Below are 19,399 nucleotides of genomic sequence, written 5' to 3'. Positions count from 1 at the left end.
TGCTCGCTTTAAATGTAAATGAATCACTTTCACTGGTACTCGGACTTTTCTTCACTAATTCTTCATAGATATGCAACGCTTTTTCACAAATGAACGCTTCACTAACACTTTCCCCGGCCAACTGTTTTTCTTTAATAAATATTAAAAGCAACTTTTCCATCTCCTCAATCACTTGTGGCCTTTGCTTAGTTACCGCCGTAACTCCCGTTGCAACATTCGCCTTCTTAATCATTTCTTTATGCTTTAAAAACGTAGAAATGGTCGACTTCGCCATTCCGTATTCTACCGCTAAATCGGACACTCGTACACCATTCTCATATTTCGCTATAATTTCCTTCTTCAACTCGATCGTTGTTCGCACTGTTTTCCTCTTCTCCTTCCCCTTAACACTCATTACTTTCTTGGGACTCATTATGAAAGCTAAAAAAGCAATTAAAAGCACTGAAAATCACTAAATCACAACGAATGCTGATCGCGCGTTGTCTGAGTGACGCTCTCGAGAGAACTGATGCTTCCCGAACAAGCGAGAGTGGCCGAGATGGCGCGATCATCACAAAGCCCATGCGGTCGTCACGTGTTCGGCTGGTCGAGTACCGAATTTTTGGTCGAGCACCGCAGCAAAAATTTCTCGAAAATTTTGGTCGAACTCCGAATTGTTCGAGTATAGAGTCGTTCGACTACCGAGGTATCACTGTAGTTCTTAAAATTACAAAAGAGGTAACAAGGCCCAAAACCCATCCAAGTAGAGCATGATACAACAGGTTAGCCTGGAGTGAATTTCTATGTTTTCTATGAATTATGAAACTCAAAGTCAGGAAGGTCCCAATGTACTAGATTAGGCTAGACTGTATCCCTCTACTTGTGAGGATTTGTGGTCCCTTGAATTATACAAGGACCCAGCATACTGAGTTAGGTCTGGCAAAGTTTGGTTATGATATCAGTGACATATGATCCAATGGTAAATACATGATAATATAATTCCTTGCCAAATACATGAAGCATTTATTTTTCCTACTTGTAACCTTGGGATATATCCATTTCTGACCATGTATATTGGGTCAAACATGACAAATTCGTAGGTAATTTGTATTTTTCCTAACTATACAAACCTAAGCTATTTAATATGGGTTATTACTTTCGGCGTACAATAGCTGAAATGACGAGCCATTAGAATTTTAACGAGGGTTTACTACCCCACTGCTAGTTAGCGGGGGGGGGGGTAAGGAGGGTAGCTTGCTACCCCCGACACACCTGTGCTTGAGCTCACTTTGCTTAGAGGTAGGAATTCACGGGGGATAGGGCTGGCGGGAAAGTTTGATTAAATAGCTAGGGTTTGTATAGTTAGGAAAAACACAAATTACATACGAATTTGTCATTTGTTCCGTAACTGACATAAAAACTACGCTATTTATTATGGGTGACTCATCCAGTGAGTCATTAGGAAGGGTGGAAAGTCCCAGCCAGTACTGGCTCTTGGCTTTGCCCGGGGACTCAGTATCTGAGTGTGTCAGCACTCGACAATAAGGAGTCCCTGCACCTCGCTAGAACCTTGCTACGCAAGGGCTGCGGCTTACATAAGCTGTGTGTTAAGGTATGAAGTGTGACTCTTCCTAGGAAGTTGACCTGTAGTCCTTTAGATGGAAACTTTAGGCTAGGACTCTCCCAATACCACCTCGTCGGGGTATGGGGACGTGACAGTATTAGCTTAATACTAGGAACACAAGGAAACATGGTTTACCTGCAGTGGTTCGAGGTCAGCTGTGCAGAGAACCCAGGATGCTGCTTTCATCAAGAGAGGGGAGGATGAAGAAAAGAATAAGGACCAGACATACCTTTTCATTCATGCAGACTAAGACCGGGTAACAATGCCCTCAACCTTCTGCTACTTGTCCATTAAGGAGCCTGAGGTTTTAAACCAGCTGTTGTGCAGCCACCACAGGAAAATAGAAAACGTATCGAGCCTCCTGTGGGTCACGTCTTGCAGGTAGTGGGTTGTGAAGGTCGTCTGACGCTTCCACACTCCAGCTTGTAGCACCTGCGTCACTGAAAAGTTTTTCTTGAAGGCCAGGGACGTAGCTACGTCCCTGACGTCATGTGCTTTAGGGCGACGTGATGGAGGAGGGTCAGGATTCAGGGACAGATGGATCACCCTGCGAATCCATGCCGAGATGGTATTCTTGGTAACCCTCCTCTTAGTCCTCCCAGTGCTCACAAACAATGCCTGCACTTGGGGACGAACTGCAGCCGTTCTTTTGAGATATAGCCTCAGACTCCTTACTGGACACAGTAGGAGATGGTCTGGGTCATCTGTTACAGAACAAAGACTCGAAATCTGGAAGGAGTTGAACCGAGGGTCCGGCATTCCAGGATCCTGAGTCTTAGCAATACAGTAAACTCAGGGACGAATCTGAACGTTACCTCCCCCCCTCCCCTAGAATGGGCGATGTCATACGAGAGACCATGAAGTTCACCGACTCGCTTGGCCGAGGCCAAAGCTAGTAGGAACACCGTCTTCCAGGTTAGGTGGCGATCTGAAGCCTGGAGTAATGGTTCGTAGGGAGGTCTCTTAAGAGACCTGAAAACTCAAACCACATTCCATGGAGGTCTCACTTCCGACTGAGGGCAGGTAAGTTCATAACTTCGTATGAGTAGGGAAAGTTCCAGCGAGGAAGAAATGTCCACTCCTTTGAGCCTGAAGGCTAGACTTAAGGCTGAGCGATAGCCTTTCACCGCCGAGACTGAAAGGCGCATTTCTTCCCGCAAATACACGAAGAACTCCGCTATTGCTGGAATAGTGGCATCGAGTGGAGAGATACCCCTTCCACGACACCAACCACAGATGACCTTCGCAGGTGTCCAGACATCCTGACCACAACTTGTTGCGAAAATCCTCTCTCAGCGACGAGATGCTGAATAGTCTCCAGGCGTGAAGTCGTAGCAAAGCTACGGCTTTGTTGAAGATGTTGGCGTGTGGTTGTTTGAGTAGCTCGTGTCGTGGAGGGAGTTCTCTCGGAAGTTCCGTTAGGAGTTGCAGAAGGTCCGGAAACCATTCCGCGTGATGCCATAGCGGAGCTATAAGGGTCATCGAAAGATTGACCGATATTCTGGTCTTGTTGAGCACCCTCCTCATCAGACAGAACGGGGAAAAGGCGTATACGTCGATGTTGTCCCACCGTTGTTGGAAGGCATTTTGCCAGAGCGCCTTGGGATCCGGGACTGGGGAGCAGTACAGCGGAAGCTTGAGTTCAGCGCTGTAGCGAACAGATCCACAGTCGGGGAACCCCACAAAGTCAGGACTTTGTTGGCTAATTGATGATCCAAAGACCCCTCGGTACTCACTATCTGAGACGCTCTGCTCAGACTGTCGGCGTGCACAGTCCTCTTGCCTGGAATGAAGCGAGCCGATAGTGGAATCGAGTGGGCTTCGGTCCATCTCAGTATCTCTACTGCAAGACGGGATAGCTGCTTTGAAAAGGTACCCCCTTGCTTGTTGATGTAAGCCACTACTGTGGTGTTGTCGCTCATCACCACCACAGTGTGACCCGCCAGGTATTGTTGGAACTGTTGAAGGGCCAAGAATACGGCCTTCATTTCTAGCAGATTTATATGGAGGCACTTTTCTGATTCTGACCACAGGCCTGAGGTCCTGTGTTGCAGAACGTGGGGCCCCCACCCTTTCTTTGAGGCGTCTGAAAACAGCATCAAAACCGGGGGGAGGACGAGAAGATCCACTCCTCTTCGTAGGTTCTCGTCTGTCACCCACCACTGGTCTGTTCCGCAGGACCCATAGGGACCATGACGTCCGGGGAATCGTAACCCTGATTACACCGAGACTTGAGTTGCCATTGGAGGGATCTCATCCTGAGGTGACCGTTGGGAACTAGACGAGCCAAGGATGAGAGGTGACCGAGGAGACGTAACCACGAGTGGGCTGGAAGTTCTCGTCTGAGGAAAGGACTTGCGACCCTCCTCAGCCTTGCTATCCTGTCGTCTAATGGGAAGGCTTTGTGGAGATTGGTGTCTATGATCATGCCTAGATATACCAGTCTTTGAGTGGGAAGCAGAGAGGACTTCTCGAGATTTACCATGATCCCTAGATCTTGGCAAAGTCCCAGAAATTTGTCTCGGTGTCGAAGAAGGGCTGACTCCGAGTCTGCTAGGATCAGCCAGTCATCAAGATAACGGAGGAGACGGATGCCGATCCTGTGTGCCCACGACGATATTAGGGTGAACACACTGGTGAAAACCTGTGGTGCTGTGGAGAGACCGCAACACAGCACCTTGAACTGGTACACCTTGTTGTCTAGGCTGAATCTTAAGTACTTCCTTGAAGACGGATGGACTGGGATCTGGAAGTACACATCCTTCAGGTCCAGTGTACACATGAAGTCTTGCGGTCTCACTGCAAGTCTGACCGTGTCTGCGGTCTCCATGCTGAACGAAGTTTGCTTGACAAACCTGTTCAGAGCTGAGAGGTCGATGACTGGTCTCCAGCCTCCAGACGCCTTCTTTACAAGAAAGAGTCAACTGAAGAAGCCTGGGGACCCGTCGAGGACCTCTTGGAGAGGGCCTTTTTTAAACATGGTCTGGACTTCTGCCCAAAGGGCTTGCCCCCTTGCCGATCCCATGGCAAGGGAGCTCAACGACACTGGATCCGCTGTCGGGGAGGTAGATATGTTGTGAACAAGACGCGATATCCTTGATTGATTACGGAAATCGTCCAGGAATTGGCCCCGAGTTGCTGCCACCTGTTCGCGCAATTTTGTAGGCATCCCCCCACTGGTGGACATCCTAGCGTTTGCGGCCTCGGCCGCTCCCTTTAGGATTCTTTCCTTCCCTGGAGGTCTTTTTGCCTTTCTTGTCCTTGACAGGAAAGGGCTTAGACACCGTCGTCTTCGCTGCAGCTGCCAGTTTCATGGTCTTGGTAGGACGTGGTTGCTGGGGTGCTGGAGGTTTATAGGCCGTTGATGTTAGACCCCTATGTAGGAGAGGGTCCTGGTTGGACTTCCTCCACCTCTCAACCGCCTGCTCCACGTCCTTGGGCTCGAACAAGTTCTTCCCCATAACGGAAGAATGTCTGAGCCTGCTGATCTCGGTATTGGGGACCTTTTGATGGAATCTCTCGGACACCGCGTCTCGACGTTTCAAGATGGTATTAGCCCACAAGTTCGAGACTTGGTGGGCTAGAAACTCGATCGTATGAGTGCCCGAGAGTAAAAAGGTCTCCATGGCCTTCCTGGTACTTTCTTTGGACAAGTCCTTTGAACGTAACAGGATGCCTAGGGACCCTAGCCATATGTCCAGCCACGAAGTTGCCTACATGTCACACTTCGCTACCTTCTCCTGGCTAAGGATCTCTGTCGCCGAGAACGAGATCTGCCGGTTGGAGAGTATCTCTAGAGAGACTCCCCTGGTAAGCTCTTCCAAAGAGTGGTGTAGAGGAAGAGCTAAACAAGTCTCCTCAACGATGTCAAAGTGCCTCCTCTGTTAGACACGAGGAGATGGGAGGAGTTTATTGCCGGCGCTGGATCGGCTGGAGGAGGCAAGCTCGGAGTGCTGGGCTTCGACCTTGTCTCTGGCACTCTTAACCCCTTGAGACCAGGGCAAAGCCGCACTGGCCTTTGAGGGTTTTTGAGTCCCAAAGACTCGGTCCAAGACCGTGTCTTTGCCCTCATGAGGGGGAATCTCTGGATCCGCAAACCCATTGAGATTCCTTATAAGGGTCAGAACCTGCCAGAACGCATGCTCCGACTCCTGCAGCTCCCCTCCTGAAGGGCTAGCAGCGAAGTCTCCTGTCCCCAAAGGCTCTTCTTGGGGGGACTCGTGGACATTCTCTGAGTGCTTGGCTGGCTCCGGTCTAAGCCTTGACGATGACTTCGGCACAGTCTTGGAGTCCTTCGACTCCCTCCTGGGAGGGATGCAGGACTCCAACAATGATGGCGGGAGGCTCTTCTCCACCCCTACCCAAGAAGACTTTCCAGCGCGAGGTGGGGTTTCCCTCATTAGTGCGATGGGGGAACGCCTCACCTCGAGTGACTCCCCAGGACGGAAAATCTTCGTCCGAAAGGGAAGGAGTGAAAGTCTGGGGGGGTGAGGAGGCCTTCCTCAAGGACTTACGAAGAGTCAGCTTTTGCCCTCGGAGAAGTTACCACGTTCGACACTCCTCTCTTCCTCTTCATGGGAGTAGAAGCTGCCAATGATTTGTGGCCCAGCTCAGAGAGAACAGGCTTAAAAGCCTGCATGACCGCTCTGACCAGGGACCCAAACCAAGGCTTCTGACTGACAGCTGTACTGTCAGAAACTCCCTCTGGAGGGAAGGGAATCAACCGATCCCTAGGAGCAGTTACCAAAGGGGTTCGCCTGAAAAGATAAGGAGAAGAAAAGTCCCTGGACCTATCCGGAATCTTCCACCCTGCCGGCGAGCACGCTGTTCTGCGCTTGCGTGGGGGGGGGACGCGACGATGATGACCCGGTCGCGCGTTGTCCTGCAGCCTCGCGCGTGGGGGATTGAGGATCGCGCTGGGGAGAGTGCTGGTGCTTGCGCAATGGGAAATGCCCTGGGTCGCGCACGGGCGCGCGATGGCAAGGGCGTGTGCAGGCGAGCGATGGCAAGGGCGTGCGCAGGCGAGCGATGGCAAGGGCGTGCGCAGGCGAGCGATGGCAAGGGCGTGCGCAGGCAGAGGGCGCGCTGAAGGATGGATAAACGTGGGCGCGCAGGGTCCGACCGAAGAGCCCGTGCGGGCGATTCCGTTGGGCGCACGCGCAGGAGATACATCTCTTGCGCATGAGAGCGCACATCCGGCTGTGGCGATGGGCGTGGGCGCGTGTGTGCAACCTCATGGGCGCGCGTCGGAGACTGCGCACGAGGGATGGCGCGCAGGGGAAGAGGTTAGCTTCCCCACTGCACCCAGATCAGAAGATCGTGGGCCCACAGGAGATTGTTGGCGCGCAGGCGAGCGCTGGCGTGTAGGCGAGCCCTGGCGCCCAGGAGAACGAAGGCACGCATGGCGCGCAGCAGGATGAGGGCGCGCTGGCGATCTGGAGAGCTCTAGCGCGCTTTAACAGGAGCTGCTTCTGCCGATGAGCGCTTGCGCGCAGGAGAGACCTGGCACGTAAGGGACGTATGCACTAACTTGCGCATACGCCCTTGATGCCCTGAAGGGACTGTTGCCCGTTTTACAACGGGATACGTTGGCGCCCACAGCGCGTCAGCGGCAGGTCAGCAGGTCTGACGGGTGGAAGGTCGGCGTGTCCTTTGTAAGGAGGACCTTCCACCGAAGGAGATCGCGAACGATCTGCAGAGAGGTCCAGGGTTGTAGCTGGGAGAGTCGGAGAACAATGGCGAGATTCCTCTGCGGTGGACTGCGGTGACGATGAACCGAAGAGGCGCCTCCTAACACCCTTGTGAGGTGAAGGAAGGCCTCTACAGCTAAGAGGAAGGCGGGCTTTACGCCTTATACGACCTCTGGGGGCCGTGGGGTCAGCAGGCTGACCATCAGCAGTCCTCCGAAGAGGAGTCTCTATGAGTGAACTCCCCCAAGGGGGAGAATCACCGCCAGGAGAGACCGTTGAACTTAGTTCCTCCCTCGAAGGATGTGCAGAGGGAGAAACTAAGCCTTCAGCTACAGCAGGATCATCACAAGCAGAGGTTTGAGATAACTTATCGGAAGCCTCTGCCACGACAAGGTCAACGATAGACAGAGGATCAACCTCTGCTAAAGTCGGCGATTGTTTGACAGCGGCCCCCAACCTGATCATGTCAAACAAGGCTTCCTTGGAGGCCGAACCCTCAAGCCCCAAGGAAGCCCAAAGCTGAAACAAATCATCATTAGTTACAAGAATATTTAAATCTTCCCCCCTTGGGAGGGGGAGGAGGAGGAGCTGCCTCACTATAGGAGGCAACTCTCTCTCCCAAACCCCGAGATCGGGCAACAGAACTATGGCTTACACTACCAATCGACAGTTTCTCGGAAGAAACCAATCAAGTGGGAGCTTCGGAGGAGGTTTGGCCCCCGGAAGAAGAGCCCTTGGGATTTTCTCCTTTCAAAGAAACCTTCGAAGGAGAAATATCCCGCCTGGACTTCTTCTTCCGGCGCCGAGAAAACCTCTCCCACTGGGAGGTAGACCACTCCCTACACTCACCACACACTTTATTTCTATCACACCGCTGGCCCCTACAATAAGGACATAGGGTATGAGGGTCCGTATCGACCGCCGACATATACGTGCCACAAGGGCGATCGGGTAATCCAGGACACTTTCGCATAGCAGAGGCCAACTTCACGCACACCTGTCAAAGGAAAAGCAAAAAGCATTAAGTGGTTGTCAAAGAAGGCGAGGGTGAAAGCGGACACGTCCGACTACCACCCGAGCCGAGAGCAAAGTGAGCTCAAGCACAGGTGTGTGTGTGAGGGGGGGGGGTAGCAAGCTACCCTCGCTACCCCCCGCTAACTAGCGGTGGGGTAGTAAACCTTCGTTAAAATTCTAATGGCTCGTCATTTCAGCTACGCCGAAAGTAATAACCCATATTAAATAGAGTGGTTTGTATGTCAGTTACGGAACAACTACCATTTATGAGTTTTCCTATCTGTAATAAAAAACAATTATGGAGCATCACAGTGGAAAAGCAAATTTTTAGGTGGGGAAGAACCATAAAAGTGATTTGCAGTAATATTAATGGTCAGAAATGCATAATAAACAAGATAACGAGTTGAAAAAATATATGGTTCTGTACTGTAAGTGGCGTGAACTATCATAATTACCTATATTCATATCACGTCCCTCAAAGTTTTCAGTTCGCTCGCTAATAAACTTACACTAATCTCACTGGTCCTTTGTTCTGGAAAGCAGTGCATGGATATGCTGCACACACCAATCATGTGGGTCATTATTTTGGGGAAATTTTTTTACTTTCAGATGAGCAACAATACCTAAATAATGAACAGAGCATTTAAAAAACTAATAATTACCAAAGTAAATGAACTCACTAGATTTCAAAACAGAATGAGCTCCTCTCTGGGAGATGTCGTTTAACTGTAGTCATGCTAGAACTGCAGCGGAAGTGGGGAAAAATAGCTCTTATATAACAACATCCGAACTTGTACAGAAATATTTGGAATCTCTTAATTGTCAGGAAAAATGTTATTTTTATTAGTAAAATAAATTTTTGAATATACTTACCCGATAATCATGTAGCTGTCAACTCCGTTGCCCGACAGAATTCTATGGAGGGATACGCCAGCTATCACAATACTAGAAGGGGGTGTACTTACCAGCGCCACCTGTGGCCAGGTACTATAGTACTTCTTGTTGACACCTCCTCAATTTTTCCTCGGTCCACTGGTTCTCTATGGGGAGGAAGGGAGGGTCGATTAAATCATGATTATCGGGTAAGTATATTCAAAAATTTATTTTACTAATAAAAATAACATTTTTCAATATTAAACTTACCCGATAATCATGTAGCTGATTCACACCCAGGGGGGTGGGTGAAAACCAGTGTACAAGATTAAAGGATAGCTAAGTATCCCATATTTCATATAACAGTTATCTCAAATAACAATGAAATAATAAGTACCTGGTAAGGAAGTCGAATTGAACCGTTACTCTGCCTCTTTTTTAAGTTCGTCTTCCTTACTGAGCGCAGCGTTCCTCTTGGAGGCTGAATCAACTCAAAGGTGCTAAAGTATATAGGGCTGCAACCCCTACTAAAGGACCTCTACATAACCTCTAACCCAGGCGCTTCTCAAGAATGAATTGACCACCCGCCAAATCAAAAGGATGCGGAAGGCTTCTTAGCCTACCGTAACAACCATAAAAACAACAATAAAAGCATTCAAGAGAAAGGTTAAAAAAGGTTATGGGATTAAGGGAATGTAGTGGCTGAGCCCTCACCTACTACTGCACTCGCTGCTACGAATGGTCCCAGGGTGTAGCAGTTCTCGTAAAGAGACTGGACATCTTTAAGATAAAATGATGCAAACACTGACTTGCTCCTCCAATAGGTTGCATCCATTATGCTCTGCAGAGAACGGTTTTTATTAAAGGCCATCGAAGTAGCTACGGCTCTTACTTCGTGGGTCCTTACCTTCAGCAATGCAAGGTCTTCCTCCTTTAAGTGAGAATGGGCTTCTCTAATCAGAAGCCTTATATAATACGAAACCCCGTTCTTGGACATGGGCCTCGAAGGTTTCTTGATGGCACACCATAAGGCTTCTGACTGTCCTCGAATAGGTTTAGACCTATTAAGATAATACTTGAGAGCTCTGACAGGGCAAAGAACTCTCTCTAGTTCGTTACCTACCATGTTGGAGAGGCTAGGTATTTCAAACGATCTAGGCCAAGGACGTGAAGGAAGTTCGTTCTTTGCTAGGAATCCGAGCTGAAAAGAACATGTTGCAGATTCGGTCGTGAAACCAATGTTCTTGCTGAAGGCATGAACCTCACTGACTCTCTTAGCTGTTGCAAGGCAGACGAGAAAAAGAGTCTTGAGGGTAAGGTCCTTGAAGGAAGCTGACTGGAGAGGTTCGAACCTAGGTGACATAAGGAACCTTAAGACTACGTCTAGGTTCCAGCCTGGAGTGGATAGACGACGCTCTTTAGATGTCTCAAAAGACTTAAGGATGTCTTGAAGGTCCTTGTTGGAAGAAAGGTCCAAACCTCTGTGGCGGAGAACTGAAGCCAACATACTCCTATACCTTTTAATCGTAGGGGCTGAAAGGGATCTCTCATTCCTAAGATGTAAAAGGAAGTCAGCTATTTGGGTCACAGAGGTATTGGTAGAGGATACTGAATTGGCTCTACACCAGCTCCGGAAGACTTCCCACTTAGATTGGTAGACTCTACGAGTGGAAACCCTTCTTGCTCTGGCAATAGCACTGGCTGCCTCCTTCGAAAAGCCTCTAGCTCTAGCGAATCTTTCGACAGTCTGAAGGCAGTCAGCCGAAGAGCGTGGAGGTTTGGATGCAACCTGTCTACGTGAGGTTGACGTAGAAGGTCCACTCTTAGAGGTAGAGTCCTGGGGATGTCGACTAGCCATTGAAGTACCTCTGTGAACCATTCTCTTGCAGGCCAAAGGGGAGCAACCAGCGTCAGCCGTGTCCCTTCGTGCGAGATGAATTTCTGCAGAACTTTGTTTATTATCTTGAACGGTGGGAATGCGTAAAGGTCGAGATGGGACCAGTTCAGTAGAAAAGCATCCACATGAACTGCTGCAGGGTCTGGAACTGGGGAACAGTACAGCGGAAGTCTCTTGGTTATGGAGGTGGCAAACAGATCTATGGTAGGTTGACCCCACAAGGTCCAAAGTCTGTTGCACACACTCTTGTGGAGGGTCCATTCCGTGGGAATGACCTGATTCCTTCTGCTTAGGCGATCTGCTGATACGTTCATATTGCCCTGAATGAACCTCGTGACTAAAGTGAGGTTTTGACTTCTTGACCAAATGAGGAGGTCCCTTGCGATCTCGTATAGGCTCCTCGAATGGGTCCCTCCTTGCTTGGAGATGTAAGCCAAGGCTGTGGTGTTGTCTGAGTTCACCTCCACCACTTTGCCTAGCAGGAGGGACTTGAAGTTCAGCAGGGCTAAATGAACTGCTAGTAGCTCCTTGCAGTTGATGTGGAGCGTTCCCTGTTCCTCGTTCCACGTTCCCGAGCATTCCTGTCCGTTCAAGGTTGCACCCCAGCCCGAGTCCGATGCATCTGAGAAGAGATGAAGATTGGGGGTCTGAATAGCCAACGATAGGCCCTCCCTGAGAAGGAGATTGTGCTTCCACCACAAGAGAGTGGTCTTCATCTCTTTGGTGACTGGGATAGAGACTGCTTCGAGAGTCAAACCCTTGTCCCAATGAGCTGCAAGATGGAATTGAAGAGGGCGGAGGTGGAGTCTCCCTAGCTCGACGAACAGGGCCAGTGATGAAAGGGTCCCTGTGAGACTCATCCACTGTCTCACCGAGCAACTGCTCCTCTTCAGCATGCTCATGATGCAATCTAGGGCTTGGCTTATCCTGGGGGCCGATGGAAAAGCCCGAAAATCCTGACTCCGAATCTCCATTCCCAGGTACACAATGGATTGGGAGGGAATGAGCTGAGACTTTTCTGTGTTGACTAACAGACCCAGTTCTCTGATTAAGTCCAAAGTCCAGTTGAGACTCTCCAGACAGCGACGACTCGTGGAGGCTCTCAACAGCCAGTCGTCTAAGTAGAGGGAGGCTCTGATGTCCGATAAGTGGAGGAATTTTGCTATATTCCTCATCAGATGCGTGAACACCATAGGAGCTGTGCTTAGGCCAAAACACAGGGCTTGGAATTGGTAGACAACCTTTCCAAAAACGAATCTCAGGAAAGGTTGGGAGTCTGGATGAATAGGAACGTGAAAGTAGGCATCTTTCAAGTCCAACGAGACCATCCAGTCCTCCTGCCTGACCGCTGCTAGGACCGACTTCGTCGTCTCCATCGTGAACGTCTGCTTGGTGACATACGCAATGAGCGCGCTGACGTCCAGCACCGGTCTCTAACCTCCTGTCTTCTTGGCCACCAGAAAGAGACGGTTGTAGAAGCCCGGGGATTGCTGGTCCCGGACTATAACCACTGCCTTCTTCTGCACAAGTAGCGACACCTCCTGGTGCAACGCTAGCCTCTTGTCCTCTTCTTTGTAGTTGGGAGAGAGGTTGATGGGAGATGTGGTCAGAGGGGGTTTGAGGCAGAATGGAATCCTGTAACCCTCCCTCAGCCAACTGACAGACTGGGCGTCTGCACCTCTCTTTTCCCAGGCTTGCCAGAAGCTCTTGAGTCTGGCTCCTACTGCTGTCTGGAGATGCGGAGAGTCAGTTTTTTCCTTTAGAGGCCTTGGAGCCTTTCCTAGACTTGCTCCTGGAAGAGTCTGGACGGGAGCTTCCTCGGCTGGGGGCTCTACCACGAAAGGGCGGTATGAACCTCGAGGCAGGAGTATCAGCCACTGGGGTGCGATAAGTCCTGGGGACAGAGGTAGCAACCTTAGACTTACGAGCCGATGAGGCTACAAGATCATGTGTGTCCTTTTGTATCAGGGCAGCAGACAAGTCCTTAACCAGCTCTTCGGGGAAGAGGAACTTCGAGAGTGGAGCGAAAAGGAGTTGTGACCTTTGACAAGGTGTAATGCTGGAGGAAAGGAAGGTACAAAGCTGTTCCCTTTTCTTAAGAACCCCTGATACAAACATCGACGCAAGCTCGCCAGATCCATCTCTAATGGCCTTATCCATGCAGGACATTAATAGCATGGCAGAATCCTTGTCCGCAGGGGAGGTCTTCTTGCTGAGGGCCCCCAGGCACCAGTCTAGAAAGTTGAACATCTCAAATGCTCTAAAAACTCCCTTCAGGAAGTGATCAAGGTCTGAGAAGGTCCAGCAAACCTTAGAGCGCCTCATTGCAGTTCTACGAGGCGAGTCTACCAGACTTGAGAAGTCAGCCTGGGCAGAGGCAGGTACTCCCAAGCCTGGTTCCCCTCCTGTGGCATACCAAACGCTCGCTTTAGAAGTGAGCTTAGTCGGAGGAAACATGAAAGAAGTCTTGCCAAGGTGTTGCTTAGTCTGCAGCCACTCCCCTAAGATCCTTAACGCTCTCTTAGAGGACCTTGCTAGGACTAGCTTAGTATAGGTCGACTTAGCTGGCTGCAAGCCCAGCGAAAACTCAGATGGTGGAGAGCGGGGAATAGCAGAGACAAAGTGGTCTGGGTATACCTCCCTAAGCAGAGCCAAGACCTTACGAAAGTCAATAGACTGTGGAGAAGGCTTGGATTCATCCACGTCTGATGAGGGATCCAGGTGTGCCGCCTCATCATCAGACGCCTCATCACCAGAGTGTAGCGAAGAGATCGGACAGGTATGCTGAACAGCAGAGTCAGAACGAGCAGGAACAACAATATTAGTGGTTTCCTCTTCAAGAATCTGTTGAGGGAAAACCTGAGGCTCAGACTGCAAAGGCTGAACAAAAGAAGAAGCAGAAGGTAGGCGCATGGGTGGAGGAGGCTGACTCCTGGCATGAGTGGCTGAACTCAAGGGTTGCGCTTGCTGAGTGGTTGGCGGAAGCGGAGTAGCAAGTTCCTGTTCCTGCGGTGTGAGCGGAGCGCGATGAGGTAGAGGCTGCGCAGAACATAGTAAATGTCTCGCAAGCTGAGGCTCCTGAGGCGCAAGGCTAAGGTGTTGTGGTGCTTGCCTTGTGGAGGGTTGAGCTCGCTGCAGCGAGAGCTGAGGAGACTGACTCATGGACGGGAGAGGTTGTTGTACCTCAACCGAGTGTTGCATCACTGGTGGAGCAGCAAGTGGAAGCGGAGGAAGAGAGGTATAAGCCTCCTGATCCCATTGCTGAGGTTGCCTTAAGGAAGGCGGAGGCTGTACACCACTGGGAACAGTAAACTCAGAACGTGGCTCAACATCATACGCCTGGCAGGCGGTACTGCGGTCAGGCGGAGGCGGAGGCGCAACCTTCTCAGCCCGACACTCACTCATCAAGACCGAAAGCTGTGCTTGCATTGACTGCAGTAGAGACAACTTGGGGTCGGCAGACACTACGGTCTGCTGAGGCAAAGCCTGAACAGACGAGATCTGTTGCGGCAGAACCTTACTCCTCTTGGGCGGAGTACAGTCGACTGATGACTGCGGCGAGTCCGAGCTGAGCCAATGACTGCAGCCCGGTTGAGCACTCGCGGACTGGACTCTGCGTTTGAGTGGTCTAGAGACCTGAGTCCAGCGTTTCTTCCCTGACAAAAGATCAGCGGACGAGTAAAAGACGGGCTCAATCGTCTGCAGTTGGGAGTGACGGTCTCTGGAAGACACGCCCGCAACCACCGAGGATACTTCTGTGCGCCGATCAAGGCCTGCCGAACCCTTTTGCCCTTCGACATTGCTTCTCCCCTGGGCTTGGGAGCTTGCAAGAGGTCCTGGACTGGGAGAACGACTGACACGCACAGAAGTATCCTCACGCACCACACTGACACTAGCACTTGGCACTGCACTGACACTAGCACTCGTCACAGCACTGGCACTAATTCCACCCACTGCACTCTTGACCTTAAGTTCCTTGACTTCGGCCATAAGAGACTTATGATCACTTACCACTGACTCTACTTTATCGCCTAAGGCCTGAATAGCACGCAACACAACAGACATATCAGGCTGAGGGCAAATAGTAGGTTCGGGGGTAGCCACTACAGGGGTAGGAAAAGGTAGGGGATCATGAGGTGAGGAAAAAAGTGAAGAGTGAGAAGAACTCCTCCTAACTCTACCTTTCTCTAACTTAGTTGAATATTTCAAAAGACGGACAAAATCAAGTTCCGAAAGTCCGGCGCATTCCTCACATCGATTTTCTAACAGACAGGGCCTATCCCTACAGTCAGAACAAGCGGTGTGAGGATCTACCGAGGCCTTCGGAATACGCCTATTGCAAGACCTACATCGCCTATGGGTGGGGGCTTGCGAAATGTCAGACATCTTGAATCCAAAGAGTTAGCCAAGTGGGGTTCCAAAATCAAGCAAAAGATCGTTAACCGTTAATCAGGACTATATAAAAGCTATCTAAGCTAATATAAGAAGGTTTCCAGTAAAGCGACAGCCGAAATCTGAGAGAATACTTCACCAAAAGCCGTGAAAATACTCGAAGATCATAAGCGTATCCCAGAACGTCTTGCCGGAAGCACGACAGAGGAAAAATTGAGGAGGTGTCAACAAGAAGTACTATAGTACCTGGCCACAGGTGGCGCTGGTAAGTACACCCCCTTCTAGTATTGTGATAGCTGGCGTATCCCTCCATAGAATTCTGTCGGGCAACGGAGTTGACAGCTACATGATTATCGGGTAAGTTTAATATTGAAAAAAGTCAGTAATGATTACATCTTACAAAAAACAGAACTGCTGGCAAAAGCTAATGCACACAACGCATGCGCAGCAACTTAGACGATAAAATGGTGTTCACATTTTAATCAATCATTATGCAAGTTATTGCGATCAAGTCTCCATTAATCGCAGGGAAAAATTCCAACTTAGCTAGGACATCAATTTCTAATAGGGAATTTGTTTCACAAGAAAATGTATCCTATTTTACCTGATCCAATTTAGTGAAATGATCCAAGTCAGGTTAGGTGGGCGAATTGCAGACTTTAACCTCACTGAGGTAATGTTCTGGCATTCCAAATCAATTTACATGAGGTTGGGTTAAAATGCATACTTATAATTTGATTGCATTCTTTTTGTTTTAAATGTTTTGAGAATTGCTACTAATGACACGTATGAACTGTGTATTTTTCCACCCTATATTTATCCGATTCATTCATATGTACCACATTTGGCACAGTTACACCTAGAGATCACCTATAATAGTTATATCTATTTTATAATAAAATAAGTATGTCCCATCAATTATTTAAAATACATAAAACAAAATGAAAAATAACGAAACATGGTTCACATATTTGGCGAGAAATTAAAGAATCAATTACCTTGGCCTAGGCTATCAACAAGGGCTGTTTATCTAAGCCTTGGTTGACTAACTTTGTCTTGTCTTTCATACTGGGCCTACTTTTAAAATGTCCAGATGTTCTAGCAATAGAAGTAAAGAAAAAGAGGTGGTAAATGTGTACAATAGATCTGCCAGCAAGTTATCAAATTTAAGTACATTCACTAAAAAGAGGGATGTCCAAGGTTTCATTTGATATATTGTATTGTATAAATCTACGAGGCACTAGGTCTAAAAGTGGTTTAAAAATCAAAGTTAAATTTGGCACACCTGAAAAATACTAAGTCCCTCGACTTCATAGGCCTCTAAATTTCCTCTTTAGACTGAGCTCCCGTTTGTTTGTTTGTTTGTACGTTAAAAACATAGATTATGTCATTATTACATCATCGACTATTCTATGTAGCAAGACGCCACCCAAATGATGATGATTCACATTTCACTTGGGACTAGCATTTCAACAAAACTAGAATCACATGATTTGAATACTCAAACGGGTGACAGCTTTAATAGGAAACTGAACACTTTTCAAAACTTTTCACATAATTTCCACAGCTAATTTTTCAGTCTTTTGAGAGCCATGGAGGCGTGTAAACCTTCACCTTGTGGTGCGGTTTCTTATTTACCATCTACTTTGACATCAATTTCTGTGGATTTTTTCCCAAGTTCTTGTCTCAATTGTTATTTAAATTAAAACCATTTTGTTTTCCATTATTGTGGTAACATCGAAAAATAAAGTACTGCCATGATTACGGTGTTATTAAAAGTGAAAGTTACACTATTTGCCCCACCCATGGTTCTAAACGCTGACTTGATATTAAGAAAAAAGCATTTGGGTGTGACAGAAGGCATGTTGTATTGATAAACAAGAAGAAAGTGAAAAAAAGATATAGATTTTACGTATCCATTTTTAAAGGAACTTTGTTTGAAAAGTCTCATTTAGATATAGAATCTAATTCGTTACTTTTATATAATTAAATTAGTCTTAAATTTAGTTAGAAATTTGTTGAAAATTAATTAAGAATTTCTCAACACTACAAATGATTGGTGCTCATTCATTCATAAACTTATTGTGTATTAGGTATTTAGTCAGAAAGGTGCAGCTCACCTTTACCCTCCAACCTAAGTACACAAAGGGTTTTAGGCTGTCTTATATTTAATGTGGCTGTGTAAGGGGGCGGGGCCCAGCTAGGTAAAGATACGGCTACGAGGTTAGGTTAGGTTACGTAGTTTGTTTAGGTTAGCTGACGGCGTTGTTTATTGCTAAATCTACATGTTTCATTGTTCGTATGTTAAACAGATTCTTTAATTCATTCCCCACCCAAAAACCCCGGTTTCCCACTGGGGGTCCCACCAAGATTGGAAAGGTCAACAAATAAGAGTAAAAATCAGCATTAGATAGAGCACTAAGCACTTCATCAGAAAAATTAAAATTATCAAAATTATTAGTGGCGGAGCTATTGTATAGAATTACCAAAAAGGTTATGGACATGCTTCTTTCGTAACGTCTGTGGGAATTCCTTCAAGAAATCTTAGAGAATTCCAAGAGTCACCCCTTTGACAAGATACCAACTACAGTACTCGTCTTTCCACTTCCGTCTTTATATTAGTCCTTTATTTCACTTCATTTTTGTCCAACTCCCTTTCCGCCGAGGTCTATGCATCATCACGAACCAGGAGGAGTCACACTTGACGTTCTGGTTATCTCATCTATATGTACAATAAAAGAAAAAAAAATCCACCACGGACCCAGACATCCCTTCGCCAGGCAATGTTTTTCAATCAGCTGAGTTGAGCGATGACACTTCATACTTACACTTTTTCTGTTAATTCTCGTACTTTCCACATGTTTAACATGTTCTATTTTGACTTCAAACTCCGCCAAAACAGTCACTTATGTCTGCGAAGTCTCTAAGAAGATGATTCCAGTAGTCAAGCCTCTAAAACGGCATCAATCACCACAACACTTTCACCTAAACATGGCTAACCAACACACACGTCACTTGTGTCGTTCGGTTTAATAAAGATTAAAACTTTTTCGAAGAAACAATACTTTAAATTGTCTTGAATAGGATCTAATCTTTATTCTAGTAAGTTCATGGATTTTTTATTTTTTCATATCAAATGGGTATCCTTATTTTTCATTTCATAAACATTTATTTAAGACACAATCGCAAACGCGGGAAGTTTGATATTCTTACCTGACATTTCAATTACCAATAGAACACTTTTACATTATACAGGTGTTTTATGTATGTCTGTATGTATATATGCATATATATATATATATATATATACACGTATATATGTATATCTGGATATATATATATAATATATATATCATCATCATCATCATCATCATCATCATCAGCCCCAACTAGTCCCCCGCAGGACACATGCTTCAGGCATATTCTTTCACTCCCGTCTGTTTTATAGTCTTTCTATGCCAGCCTATACCGTAAAATTTATAGGCTCGTCAATCCATCATCTTCTCTTCTTTCCCCTACTTCTTTTGCAATTTAGGAACCCTTTCTGTTATTCTTAATGTCCATATTTTATCTCTCATTCTCATCATATGTCCTGTCCAAGTCCATTTCTTTTTCTTATTTGTTGTTAGAATATCTTCTACTTTGGTTTTCTAACGTATCCGTGTTGCTCTTTCCCACCCACCCACACACACATATGATATATATATATATATATATACATATATATATATATATATGTATATATATATATATATTATATATCTGTATATATATATATATATATATCATACATAATATATATATGTATATATATATATATATATAGTATCATACATAATGTTAAAATATTCCATTGGAAACTGAAATATCAGGTAAGAATAAATATATGTAGCCATATAACACTTACACACACACACACACATACACACA

General features: G+C 47.2%; 1 protein-coding gene across 4 annotated transcripts in view; it reads right to left on the bottom strand.

Annotated features, from left to right (window-relative positions):
- The window catches only part of lqfR (clathrin interactor lqfR), a 142,811-nt gene extending 124,322 nt beyond the window's left edge, over positions 1-18,489 (bottom strand). For 3 of the 4 annotated variants that reach the window (XM_068385612.1, XM_068385587.1, XM_068385606.1), the window contains exon 1: positions 18,298-18,489. In XM_068385612.1, the coding sequence (XP_068241713.1) occupies positions 18,298-18,338 (41 nt within the window). In that variant the 5' untranslated portion in view covers positions 18,339-18,489. Of the gene's footprint in view, positions 1-17,955; positions 18,208-18,297 lie in introns of those variants that run through there. The other variant, XM_068385595.1, reaches the window with a different exon arrangement.
- Positions 18,490-19,399: the final 910 nt, after the last annotated feature.

This window comes from Palaemon carinicauda, chromosome 1 (assembly GCF_036898095.1).
Source record: "Palaemon carinicauda isolate YSFRI2023 chromosome 1, ASM3689809v2, whole genome shotgun sequence".
Classification (NCBI taxonomy): Eukaryota; Metazoa; Arthropoda; class Malacostraca; order Decapoda; family Palaemonidae; genus Palaemon; species Palaemon carinicauda.
This window is presented reverse-complemented; position numbering and strand designations above follow the sequence as displayed.